General features: G+C 35.0%; 1 protein-coding gene across 2 annotated transcripts in view; it reads left to right on the plus strand.

Annotated features, from left to right (window-relative positions):
* SCP2 (sterol carrier protein 2) overlaps nt 1-14,607 on the plus strand; it is a 148,679-nt gene that overhangs the window by 10,225 nt on the left and 123,847 nt on the right. For both annotated transcript variants that reach the window (XM_036866648.1, XM_036866655.1), the window contains 2 exons: nt 932-1,063; nt 2,339-2,403. In XM_036866648.1, coding sequence (XP_036722543.1) covers nt 932-1,063; nt 2,339-2,403 — 197 coding nt within the window. The remainder of the gene's footprint in view (nt 1-931; nt 1,064-2,338; nt 2,404-14,607) is intronic.

Genomic DNA, 14,607 nt, shown 5'->3' on the forward strand with positions numbered 1-14,607 from the left:
ATTTATCATGATTTATTTAATCTGTCCCCTTTTAATGGACATTTAGAATGTTCCCAGTCTTTTTACAGCATTTTAAATTATCTCATGATATTCTAGTCTTGGGGATTTACTACAGTTTATTTAGCAGTAGGAATGATACCCTATTCTTGGACATTTTAAATTATTTCTAATTTCTAGTTACTATAAAAGGCTATAGTAAGCATTACTGTAGATTAATCTTTATTTATATGTATGATTATTTCTTTGAGATTTCAAGATATCAAGAGAATTCTTGAAGGGAAATTTACTAGTTCAAAGAGATGCACAATGTATTTATGAAAGGGAGGTCCTGAACCTTACTGTTTTCCCTGAAGACTTCTGGAGAGTCTGTATCTTCAGGTGTTTCCATCATACTGCTCCAGCATGTCTGCCTTGGTGGACATGTTCCTTGAGAAAGGGAGTCAAATGTGTTTTTACTTGGATTACATTCCTCTGGAATACCCTGGCATGCAGAATCTTTTAACTTTTTGAAGTTATGAAATTTTACATGAAGAGAAAAATCATGGCCTTTTAATTAATTAGTTTAGTTTTAAAAGATTTATATCTGACAGTATACATGAAATATTGCTGCCTATCATGTAGCCCTAGCCAGATTGAATTGTTTGCTATTACTTGGTCATGTTTCTACTTTCCTACCTCTGTATTGTGTAAAGAAGTGCATATATACTCTGTGTTTTGAGAATTTTTATATTTGCAGAGTAAATGATGCTTCATGCTAAAACTGTTTCTGAGTAAGATGTCAATAGTATATTTATTTTTCTGCCCATGTTGTATGTTAGACAAAGACATAGCACTGGAAAAACCATAATGTAGTATTATGTTGCTTTGCAGCTCCATAATTCTCATGCTGCATATATAAATTTTTTTTTTTTTTTTTTTTTTTAATATATAGGTGACTCTACCTGTGGCCAGAGGGCTATCTATCACAGTTTGGGACTGACTGGAATTCCTATCATCAACGTAAACAATAACTGTTCTACTGGTTCAACTGCTTTGTTTATGGCCCGGCAACTGATTCAGGGTGGTGAGAAGTGCCTATTTGTCTAGTGAACTTAAATAGATGTGGGGTTATTGCCCTCCTTTTATTATTTCTCCATACGACCATCAGAGGGATTGCTTTATAATGTATTTCTTTTTAAACAAATAACAATTATATTGAGAGGTACTTTATATAGCATAAAATTCACCCTTTTAAAGTTTACAATTCAGTGTTTTTTAGTATATTTACAGGTTTATGCAACTATCACCACTATCTAATCTTAGAACATTTTTATCACCCCAAAAAGAAAGTGGTGCCCATTAGCAGTCACTTCCCATTTCCATCTCCCAGCAGCCCCTGGCAACCACTAAGCTACTTTCTGTCTCTATGGATTTACCTATTCTGAACATTATATAAATGGAATCATATGATATATGGCCTTTTGTGGCTTCTTTCACTTAGCATAATATTTTCACAGTTCATCCATGTTGTAGCATGTATCAGTACTTCATTCTTTTTTGTGGCCAATTAATAATTCATTGTATGGATACACCACATTTTGTTTATCCATTTACATGTTGATGGACGTTGAGTTGTTTCTACTTTTTGGCTGTTATGAATAATGCTGCTGTAAACACTTGTGTACAATTTTTTTGTGGCCATATGTTTTCAGTTCTCTCGGATACATAGCATAGTCTATATTTCCAAATATTCTAAGCTCTTTTATTAGGCCCTCTGTTCTTTCTTCTGATTGATTGTTGATTATTGCTCTACTCTTTGGTGTTTTGATTGTTGGAGCTTTATAATGTCTCACTATTGGATAATACTAGTATCCCTTGTGCCCCCTATGTTGTTATTTTTTTTTCTTTTTTTTTTAGGAAAAATTTTGGCAATTCTGCTTGTTTTGCTGTTTAGTTGAACTTTAACGTCATTTTTAGGTGCCCCCTCCCTCCAAAAATAATTCTGTTGAGATTTTGATCAAGATACTTTAAAATTTTTAAAAATTTTACTTAATGTTTAAAAATTGAAAATTAGCTATTTATATTTGTTCTTCACTGGAACATATTTCCACATTAATCAAAAGTCTTATTAACACTGAGAATCAAAGAAAGAATTATATACTTTATTAATTTTTCCTCTTATTTAGAAGCATATAAGAATTTTCTCTGTAATTTTTCACTTATTAAAAATTTTATAGGATTATACCATGTTTTTACATTTTGTATAAATTGGCATGCTTATTTAAATTGAAGTATTTAATGATATTTTGTTGGGTGTCTGGAAATTTAATTTTTCAAACTAATTACATTTTCTTTCAAGGTCTGGCAGATTGTGTCTTGGCTCTTGGGTTTGAGAAGATGGAAAAGGGACCACTTGGATTAACAGTGAGTCTCATTTATTTTTATTTTGGAATTGTTGTAACACTATGAGAAAACTTTGCCCATCTGACTACCATAAATGGAACTTGCAAAAGCTGAAAGGTGACATTGCATATATATGCAATAGATCCTGCTATTTTAGACAATAAAGAATCATAGAGATAATTTTGTTCAACCCCTTTATTTTGTGAAACTGATGTTCAGACAGGTTAGATGATTGAATCTGAGGGTGACATGTCTGTTTAATTTGAAAGTCATTCATTCATTCATTCAAAAATTATTTCCGTTCAACAAACTGAAGAGTGTTAATAAGGTTTGGGACTTCTGTTTTTGGTAATGGCAAGCCAGGTTTTTGAATCATTTCTCCTACTAATGACAACTAAAATATTTGAATGGAATAAAAACAAGATATCCTAAAGACACTGAAGAGCTAACGAGAGAGGAATTGCTGCTGAATGACGGAAAATTAAGATCAGCATTTGAAGCTGTTTTTGCCTTGAAGGCCTTCGCTGATCAGGAAGCTGTGAACTTCAATTTTGATGGCCCCCTACATGAAGAGGAAAGTAGTCACAGCTCAGGTCCCCCCAAGATCAGAAGTTTAATACGACTCTCCACATTAAACTGGTTAGGGGTAAACATTTTTGGTAAGGGTGAACACAAAAGTAAAACTACCCCCCTCCCCTACGTCCTCTTTTCCCCAGTTTCAGTAGATTACAGGGAGAGTTGCTTTGGCACTGAGCAGAGCAAGGGAGAAAAAAAAGAGAAGAAAAAAATAACCAGAAAACCTTTCACTGAGAATTAATAAACCACAGGGATTGCTGCAAAAATTCTCATTTACCTGGGTGGTCAAAGAAACGTCAGACCATGAATTGAGTCTTAAATTGGTTCCAGTTAACCTAGGCACTTAACAGAAGCAACTGCAAATTTTCTTTTGGAGGAAAGCATCTTCCTTCTAGAACGCTTTGAGAACTCTTCAAGTAAGCTTTCAAGGACATGCAATTAAAGATAATCAAGCATTAAAGAAACAAGGCACCATATTTGAGGACCAGGATAAAGAAGGAACAGTAAAAAGTGATCTCTGCAGACCTCAGAAACTAGATTTATTGGATCTAGTTTTAGGCATGCTTGCTATGTTTAAAAAAATAAAAGGCAAGCTTGGAAATACCTCAGGGGTTTAAGAAACTGCAAAAAGGGACATTACAGGCATTGAAAAAAAAACCAAATAGGATTTATAGAAAAGAAAAATGAAATAATTAAAATTAAAAATTCAAAAGATAGGTTTGATAGCTGATTATGCATGACTAAAAGAGAATTAGTGAAACTGGACTAGAAGTGATTATTTAGAATACACTATAGAGAGAGAAAAGATTGAAAATTGGCAGGAAGTTATGTTATGTGGAGGATAGTGTGATAAGGTATAATAAATGTGTAATTGGAATTAATGAAGTGGTGAGAGAGAAAACAGGGTGTAGGCATTTTGTTCATCTTTTCAGAAAATCAGCTTTTAGTTTCATTGATCTTTTCTACAGTCTTTTTATCTCTATTTCATTTATTTCCTCTCTAATCTTTGCTATTTTCTTCCTTCTACTAATTTTAGGCTTAGGTTATTCTTCTTCTTCTAGTTCCTTGAGGTGTAAAGTAAGGTTGTTTATTTGAGATCTTTCTTGTTCTTAATGTAGGCATTTATTGTTATGAATTTCCATCTTAGAACTGCTTTTGTGGTATCCCGTAAGTTTTGGTATGCTGTATTTCCATTTTTGTTTGTCTCAAGATATTTTATGATTTTTCTTTTGATTTCTTCTTTGACATATTGGTTGTTCAGTAGCGTGTTGTTTAATCTCCACATATTTGAATTTTCTAGTTTTCTTCCTGTAATTGTTTTCTAATTTTAAACCACATTGGTTGGAAAAGGTGCTTTCTATGATTTCAATCTTAAATTTATTGACTTGTTTGTGGCCTAACACATGATCTGTCCTAGAGAATATTCCACGTGTACTTGAGAAGAATGTGTATTCTGTTGCTTTTGGATGGAATGTTCTGCAAGTGTCTGTTAAGTCCATTTGGTCTGGTATCTTGTTTAAGGCTGTGTTTCCTTATTGATTTTCTGTCTGAATGATCTATCTATTGATGAAAGTGGAGTATTAAAATCCCCTACTATTATGGTATTGCCATCTATTTCTCTCTCTTTTTTTTTTGGCTGCGCTGTGCTGGGGCTTTCTCTCTATTTGCAGCGAGTGGGGGCTACTCTTTGTTGCGGTGCGCGGGCTTCTTATTGTGGTGGCTTCTTTTGTTGTGGAGCATGGGCTCTAGGCACGCGGGCTTCAGTAGTTGCAGCATGTGGGCTCAGTAGTTGCGGCACGCAGGCCCTAGAGCATGCGGGCTTCAGTAGTTGCTGCGTGTGGGCTCAGTAGTTGTTGTGCGCAGGCTCTAGGGTGCATGGGCTTCAGTAGCTGTGGCTCGCAGGCTATATAATAAATAAAGATAAAAATAAAGTAAGGATAATTAAAGATCGGGGAAGACAAGATCTTTCTGGGTGTTGGAGAAAACATCATAAGCCAAGTCATGAATGTTGGAGTGAATATAGTATGTCCAGGGAACAGTTTGAAAAACTGGATTGGAGGGTGGCAACTGGAGAAGATGCAAAGTAAGATGATTAGGTGTTGCCTAACAGAAGTGCCTAACATTTATGACACATGAAAAATAGATGTTTTTCTTCCGTAGTTAATGGCAGGTACCTTGATAACTTTTATTTGAAAATTATTAAAAACTATAAAATAGTAAAATTCATCCATAGTCCCATAATTTTAAAAAGGATATATATTAAAAGTCCTTATTTGCCTGTTTAATCTTGTTCTTCAGAGGTAACCAGTGTATCTATATGTCCTTTCTTTTTTCCAAGTTTATACAGACATATCTAACTAAGCATTCATACACATATACATGCATATACATGTTCACAATGTTAAAAAACACTGATATGTTCATGAAGAAGATTAATGATTTTATACATGTTGCTTTTTCAAGTGGCAAATGGACAGCTTTCCTGGCTAGAACATATTGATATACTTCCTTATTTTTAACAGCTGCCTAGTATCCCATTACATGGCTACAGGGTTTTCAATCAGTCCCTTCTGCTCTTCTGATTAGGTTGTTCAATTTTAGTTTTACATGTTCTTTTTTTTGCTATTATAGTGCTCCAGTCAGCATTCTTGTACATATATCTTTACTTTCTCAAGCCATTCTTTCTTTTTTTTTTCCCCCTCCCACCCTCCTCAAGCTATTATTTCTATAGGATAGATTCCTGGGGCAGGCAAGCAACTTAGACAATGTTTTAGCTAGAGATGGTCCTGAAGATATTTTATAGGTAAAGTGAATCTGTGAAGCCCAGATTGAAGTAATTACCCAGTGACGTTGGACCCAGTTAGCAGTTAATGATTCAACTGAGACCAGGTCTTTTAATCCAAATAAACTTTTTGCTATACCTGGAGAACCTATCATTTTCTCCCTTCTCTTTCACTATGAGTTTCTTCTCCATTTCTCTTTTATACTTTGTCTTTTCCTCCTTTTTATTTCTATCCGACATGAAATCCTTTTGTTGGCATTTCACTACCCCCCTACTTCCATATACATCTGCACTTCTCCTTTTTTTCTTGCTCTTTTTCTTCTTTTCTTCCCTTATTCATTCATTAATTATAGCAATTTGTAACTGAATTTATTAAGATTTTGTATTTAGAATCCTAAATTTAAAAATCAGGTGATTGAACAATCTATTTGAATGTAACAAAAATAACTTGCTGTTTCTGTTTATGGCCCCTAGGTGTCTCTCTATAGCAGAGGGCTTAACTTCTCACTCCTGCATTGCTGTTTTGGTTTCTATCTTTGTCCTATGTCTTTCCCTTCAGATCATGTGTCCTAACTTCGCTTTTTATGGGTATGCTGCAAACAAAGGTAATAATTTCTTATACAAGAGAGAATTATTACCTTGAACTAAAAAGGATACTTGTTTCACTGGGAATACTATTCACAACAAACAATATATGTGGCTACCTACCTGGATCAAATATTTCTGATAAAAATTTAGCATCCAAGTTGAGATGTGTTGGAACCATAGAATATACATGAATTTTAAAGATTTCATATGAAAAAAGAATGTAAACTGTCTCAACAATTTAAAAATATTTCTGTATATTTGTGCCAGCACAATACACATAATTGATACTGTTTAAATAAACTAAAACATTAAAAAAAATAATTTTGGGACTTCCCTGGTGGCACAGTGGTTAAGAATCCGCCTGCCAATGCAGGGGACATGGGTTCGATCCCTGATCTGGGAAGATCCCACATGCCACGGAGCAACTAGGCCCGTGTGCCACAACTACTGAGCTCATGTGCCACAAGTACTGAAGCCTGTGTGCCTAGAGCCCGTACCCTTCAACAAGAGAAGCCACCGCAATGAGAAGCCTGTACACCGCAACAAAGAGTAGCCCCCGCTTGCTGCAACTAGAGAAAGCCCACACGCAGCAACGAAGACCCAACGCAGCCAAAAATAAATAAATAAACAAAACCACTCTTACTTTAAAAATATATATATATATTTAAAAAAAATCTTTCTTTGAAATTATAATATTTTGGATATATTGGGTTAAATTAATATATTTAAATAAATTCTACCTGTTTCTTTTTTTTTAATGTGGCTGCTTGAAAATTTATAATTACATATATGGCTTACACAGTATTTTTTTCTTTATTGACCTGAGTGTAGCCAAGAAAGGGACTTAAGAGGCTGCTGCTCTTATGAGATGAAATGGATCTGTGGTTCCCGTTGTTGGCACTTCCTACCAGTTGATTTATTTTGGTTAGTTTTATAATTTCTTCAGAGCTGGAATGTTGCCACTCAATTTGGCCTCTGACCACTTATTTTTCGGTCCATCTAAGCATGTGATTTGATGTGATTTCGATCCTCAGGTCAGCAGCAGGCAAGGAGGGAGTGCTGAAGTCAGCTCTTGGTTGAACTTTAGGCATCAGGGAAAGCCTGGGATTGGCTGTTCATGGCACAGACAAACACAGGAGAAAATTAGGAGTTAAATTTACCAACGAAGTTGAGGAACAGTGTATTCTTGTTCTTTATTTTTTGCCAAGACATCTCTTCATTATCTCTTTAAGCTGAGAACAAGGGCTGTTGCTCTGCTTTTAACTTCCTAGAGTGAACTAAACGTTCTTATCCCCTCAAAATTCAGATGTTAAAACTCTAATTCCCAAGGTGATGGTATTAGGAGGTGGGGCCTTTGGGAAGTAATTAGGTTGTGAGGGTGGGGGAATCCTCATGATGGGATTAGTGCCCTTATAAAGACATGAGAGAGTTTGTTTCCACTCTGCTGTCTGCCATGTGAGGATACATTGAGAAGACAGCCATCTGCAAACCAGGAAGTGGGCTTTCACCAGATGCCAGATGTGCTGACACCTTGATCTTGGATTTCCCAGCTCTCAGAATTGTGAGAATATGTTGGTTAATCCACCTGGTCTATGGTATTCTATTATAGAAGCCCAAACTGATTAAGACATGGGGCAAGGAGCAAAAGAGATATTTCATCCCCAGATATTTAGAATGACAGATGCCAAACTTTTATGAGTGTTTGTATATATGTTTGGAAGGATTTGCATAGTTACTTCTTACATTTTCATGGCCCACTCTTACAGGAGCTGCTTATTTTAAAATTTTTATTTTCCTGGAACTTCCTTGGTGGTCCAGTGGTTAAGACTCTGCACTCCCAATGCAGGGCACCTGGGTTCCATCCCTGGTCAGGGAACTAGATCCCGCATGCCCCAACGAAGATCCTGTGTGCTGTAACTAAGACCTGGCACAGCCAAATAAATATAAAAATAAAAAAAAATAAAAATTTTATTTTCCTTGTTGTAAAAGTCATAAAAAATGGAAGAATACAGAAAAAATAAAGAAGAAATAATCATCTGTAATGACAAACATCATTAGTGATTTGCTAATTTAGCAAAAAAAGTCGAGATTGTGCTGTATCTATAATTGGATTTACTTCATTTTCACTTAACGTTATTTTTTGAGTATGTCATGTTAAAAATTATTTATAAGCAAAAAATTTTTAATGTCTGCATTACAATTTATCACATGGCTGTGTTATAATTTACTTAGGATTGCTCCTATTATTGGACATTTAGATTTTTCTTTATTATTATTGTAAAGTATGCTGTGATGAACATAACTTCAGCAGTATTTTTCTGCACTTGATCCTTGTGACAGATCTCAAACTGATATTATTTAGTAAAAGCTATGAACTTTTTCTTTTAAAGACTAATGACTTTATTATTTTCAGAAAGGAATTCATGCTAATTATAAAGAAATTCAAACACTACAGTAAAATCCCAAGGGGAAAAAATGTTTTCCCAAATCCCAGTTTCATTAACACCTATTAGGGGTGAGAGAGCGAGAGAGACAGAGAGAGAGGGAGGGAGAACAAATTACCTTTTCCTTTTCTTCAGTCCTAAGGAGGAGGACCCCACCCTTATGACCTCATTTAATCTTTACCTCTGAAAAGCCCTTTTCCCCCCAAATACAGTAACATTGGGGGTTAAGGATTCAACATAACTGTTGGGATGGACAAAATTCAGTCCATAGCAATGAAGGTTCCAATTTTGCCACATCTGCCAAAATTTGTTATTGTCTGTCTTTTTTATTATAGCTATCCTAGTAGGTGTGAAGCAGTATATCCTTGTGGTTTTGAGTTGCATTGCCATGATGGCTAATGACGTTGAATATCTTTTCATGTATGAAAGGCCATTTGTGTATCTTCGGAGAAATGTCTACTCAGATCCTTTGCCCATTTTAAAATTAGGTTGTCTCTATATTATGGAGTTGTGAGATATATTCTAGATACAAGTCCTTTATCAGATAGATGATTTGCAAATATTTTCTCCCATTCAGTGGCTTCTCTTTTCACTTTTTTAATGGTATCCTTTAAGACAGCGGTCCCCAACCTTTTTGGCACCAGGGACTGGTTTCGTGGAAGAGTTTTTCCACGGATGGGGTTGGGGTGGGGTGATGGTTCAGGTGGTGATATGAGCAGTGGTTCAGGCGGTAATGCGAGCGATGGGGGGCATCAGATGAAGATTCGCTTACTTGCCCACTGCTCACCTCCTGCTGTGTGGCCTGGTTCCTAACAGGCAGAGGACTGATACTGGTCCACAGCCCAAGGGCTGGGGACCCCTGCTTTGAGGCTAAAAGTTTAAATTTTGATGAAGTTCAATTGATCTATTTTTTGTTGTTGTTGCTTATGCTTTTGGTGTCATATCTAAGAAACATTGCCAAATTCAAGGTCATGAAAATTTACTTTTATGTTTTCTTGAAAGAATTCTGTAGTTTTAGCTTTTGCAGTTAGGTCTTTGTTCCATTTTGAGGTTTTTTTTTTTAAATATAGTGTGAGGTAGGGGTCCAGCTTCATTCTTTTGCATGTGGATGTCCAGTTTTCCCAGCACCATTTACTGAAAAGACTATCCTTAACACCCATTTACTTGTCTTGGTACCTTTGTCAAAAATAAATTGATTTTGGGACTTCCCTGGTGGTCCGTAGGTTAAGACTCCATGCTCCCAAAGCAGGGGGCCTGGGTTCAATCCCTGGTCAGGGAACTACATCCCACATGCATGCTGCAACTGAGAGTTCGCATGCCGCAACTAAGAGCCCGCATGCTGCAACTAAGACCCAGCGCAGCCAAATAAAGTAAATAAATAAATAAATATTTTTTAAAAAAACAAACCACACTGTCAAGGGTAAAGACTTAATAAAAATAATATTTTAAAAAATTGATTTTAATTGTGAGAGTTTATTTCTGTACTCTCAGTTCTATTCCACTGATCTATATAGTCTTATGCTAGTTAAAACTACAGTGTTTCGGTTGCTGTTTTTTTGTTTGTTTGTTTTTTGTTTTTTGTTTTTGACCACACTGTGTGGGAGGCGAGATTTTAGTTCCCCAACCAGGGATCAAACCCATGCCCCCTGCAGTGGAAGCACGGAGTCCTAACCCCTGGACCACCAGGGAATTCCCCGGTTACTGTTGTTTTTTAGTAAGTTTTGAAATCAGGAAGTAAGAGTCTTCTAAATTCTTCTTTTTCCAGATTGTTTTGGCTGTTCTGTGTCCATTGAATTTCCACATGAACTTTGGGATTGGCTTATCAATATTTGCAAAGAAACCAGTTGAGATTCTGATAGGGATTGTGTTGACTGTATATCATTTTGAGGAGTACTACCATTTTAACCATCTGAAATCTTCCATTCATGAGCGTGGAATGTCTTTTCATTTATTTAAAAATAGATCTTTCATTTCTTTCAACAATGTTTATAGCTTTCTGAGTGTAAGTTTTACACTTTTTTTGTTAAATTTATTCCTAAGTGTTTTATTTTTAGTGATGCTTTTGTAAATGGAATTATTTTCTTTCTTTTTAATATTTATTTGTTTGGCTGTGCTGGGTCTTAGTTGTGGCATGAGGGATCTTTGTTGCCACGTGCGGAATCTTCATTGTGGCATGCGGGATCTTTCAGTTGCAGCATGTGGGATCTTTTAGTTGTGGCATGTGGAATCTTTGGTTGTGGCACGTGGAATCTTTAGTTGCAGCATGCAAACTCTTAGTTGCGGCATGTGGGATCTAGTTCCCAGACCAGAGATCGAACCTGGGCCCCCTGCATTGGGAGCATGGAGTCCTAGCCACTGGACCACCAGGGAAGTCCCTATTTTCTTAATTTCATTTTGAGTTGTTCTTGGCAAGTGTATGGAAATATATTTAATTTTTATATATTGATCTTATATCCTGTAATCTTGATGAACTTGTTTATTCTAATAGATTTTAGTGGATTCCTTAGGATTTTCTATTTGCAAGATAATGTCATCTACAAATATAGATAGTTTTTCTTTTTTTTTTTTCAATCTGGTTGCTTTTTATTTATTTTCTTGCCTAATTCCCCTAGCTAGAACTTCTAGTACAATGTTGAATAGAAATGGTGAGAGCAGACATTTCATCTTGTTTCTGCTTTTATGAGGGAAGCATTCAGTCTTTCACCGTTAAGCATGTTATCTGTGGTAGATGCCTTTTATCAGGTTGAGGAAGTTCCCTTCTTTTCCACACTTTAAAAAAATTTTTTTTAATTAATTAATTAATTACTTTTTGGCTGCATTGGGTCTTTGTTGCTGCGTGTGGGCTTTCTCTAGTTGTGGAGAGCGGGGGCTACTCTTCGTTGCAGTGCGCGGGCTTCTCATTACAGTGGCTTCTCTTGTTGCAGAGCACAGGCTCTAGGGCGCACGGGCTTCAGTAGTTGTGGCACACGGGCTCAGTAGTTGTGGCATGCAGGCTCTAGAGCACAGGCTCAGTAGTTGTGGTGCACGGGCTTAGTTGCTCCACAGCATGTGGGATCTTCCTGGACCAGGGATCGAACCCGTGTCCCCTGCATTGGCAGGCAGATTCTTAACCACTGTGCCACCAGGGAAGTCCCTCCATCTTTTTTTAAAAGTGTTTTTTTTTTTATCAGGAATCTGTTTAGGATTTTGTCAAATGCTTTTTCTATGTCTGTTGAGATGATTGTGTGGTGTTTGCCCTTTATTCTATTGATATGGTATATTACATTAATTGATTTTTAGACATTAAACTAACCTTGCATTCCTGGGATAAATCCCACTTTGTCATGGGGTTTTTTAATGTGTTGTTGATTCAGTTTGCTAACATTTCATTGAAGATATTTTCATATACATTCTTAAGAGATATTGGTGTATAGTTTTCTTGTGATCATCATTCTTTTTAATTTTCTTCGCACAGTGGGTGTACAGTGGTATCTTATTGTGGATTTAATTTGTATTTTCCTAATATTTAATGGTGTTGAGCATCATTTCATGTTTTTATTTGTCATTGGTATATCTTCTTTGATGAATTCAATGACTGTTCAAATATTTTGCCCAATTATTAGTTGGTTATTTTCTTATTACTGTGTTGTAAGAGTTCTTTATATATTCCAGACAGATACAAGCTGTTTTCAATATGTTTTACAAATATTTTCTCCAGCTCTTTGGACTTGCCCTTTCCTTTTATAAATGGTATCTTTTGAAGAGCAAAAGTTTAAAATTTTGATGAAGTCTAGTTTGTCTGTTTTCTACTATTGTGCTTTTTGTATCCTATTTAAGAAAATTTTAAGTTTATTTTTGTAAGTGGTAGGAAGTAAAGATCAAAGTTTAAAATTAAAAAAAAAATGTGTATCCCATATTTCATACAGCCCCATTTGTTGAAAAGATTATGTTTTCCCCATTGAACTGCCTTGACATCTTTGCTGATAATCAGTTGACCATGTAGTGTGGATCATTTTTTGGATTCTTCCTTGATCAGTCTTTATGCCAATACTTTACTTTCTTGAATACTGTAACTTTATAATAAGCCTTGAAATCAAATTGGAATGCATATTCTCCAACTTTGTTTTTCTTTTACAAAATTGATTTGGCTATTCTAATCCTTTGCATTTCCATATACATTTTAAGAATTGGCTTGTCAATTTCTATAAAAATGCTTCCTGTAGTAGATTTATAGGTTAATACACAGGAATCTCCACATTTTAAACAATATTAAATGTTCCAGTCCATGAAAATGGTTTATCTCTCTTTATTTAGGTCTTTGATTTCTTTCAGTAATGTTTTTTAGTTTTCAATGTGTAACTCTTTTACATATTTTATTAAAAATTTCCCCAGGTATTTCAAGTTTTTTATGTTATTAAAAATAACACTTATTTTAATACCAGTTTCCAAATGTACATTGTATTTTGTGATCTAGCTAATCTCTCTTCCTAGTCTAGTGGCTTTTTTAAGATTCTGTAGGATTGCCTGCATAAACAATCATATCATCTACGTACAAGACAGTTTTATTTCTTCCTTTTCAGTCTGTATGCCTTTTATTTATTTTTCTTGCCTTATGATTGCACTGGCTAGGGCTGTCACAACAAATTGAAATAGAGGTTGTGAGAGCATTTATCTTTTCCTCGTTTTTGATCATAGGGGAAAACATTCAGATTTCACTATTAAATATGTTAGCTGTAAGTTTTTCACAGATGTTCTTTATCAGGTTGAGAAAGTTACCTTCTATTCTTAGTTTGCTGAGGGTTTCTGTCCTGACTACATGTTGAATTTTCTCACATGCTTTTCCTGTACCTATGAGAGATCCTTATTTTGTTTGTTATTCTTAATTTAGTTGGTTAATATGGTGAATTATATTGATTGATATTTGAATATTAACCCATCCTGTATTCCTGGGGTAAATGCTTGGTTGTGATGTCTTATCTTTTATATGTTGTTGGATTTAATTTGTTAAAATTATGCTAAGGATTTTTGTGTATATGTTTGTGATGGTGTTGATTTGTTTTCTTTTTTGTTTTCATGTTTATTTACTTTTGATATCAGGATAATGCTGGCCTCATAGAATGGTTGAGAATTGTTCACTTCTCTCCTTTTTTTTTTTTTTTTTTTTTTAGGAAGAGTTTGTTTATATAATTGGTATTTTTTTCCTTAAATGTTTGGTAGCATTCACCAGTGCACATCTAGGTCTGTAGTTTTCTTTATGGGAAGGTTTTAAAGTTCAGTTTCTTTAGTAAGTATGTTACTATTCAGGTTATCTATTTCTTTTTTTTTTTTGAGTGGGCTTTGACAGTTTGTGCCCTTTAAGGAATTGTCCATTTCATCTAAATTGTTGAATTTATTGACAAAAACTTGTTCATATTATTCCCATAGTATCCCCTTAAGGTAGGATCTTTAGATATGTCCTTTCTCTTCTTCTGATATTGGTAACCTTTGTCTTCTCTATTTTTTCCATGATCAGTATAACAAAAGGTGTTTACCAGTCTTATTGATCTTGTCAGAGTACCAGCCCTTGTTTTCATTGATTTTTTCTCATTTCTATTTCATTCTACCAGGACCAGCCCTTGTTTTCATTGATTTTCTCTATTTTTTTCTCTTTTCTATTTCATTCTACTAATTTCTATCCATTCTACTTCATTCTGCTCATTTTCTGTTTATATCTGCTGTGATCCTTAATATTTCAATTCTTACATTGGGTTTAATTTACTCTGTTTTGTAGTTTATTAAGCTGGAAGCTTAGGTCATTGAGTTTAAATCTTTTCAAACACGGGCATTTAATGTTATAGATTTCTTTTAAAACACTGC

Source organism: Balaenoptera musculus, chromosome 1, assembly GCF_009873245.2.
Source record: "Balaenoptera musculus isolate JJ_BM4_2016_0621 chromosome 1, mBalMus1.pri.v3, whole genome shotgun sequence".
In the NCBI taxonomy this organism is placed as follows: Eukaryota; Metazoa; Chordata; class Mammalia; order Artiodactyla; family Balaenopteridae; genus Balaenoptera; species Balaenoptera musculus.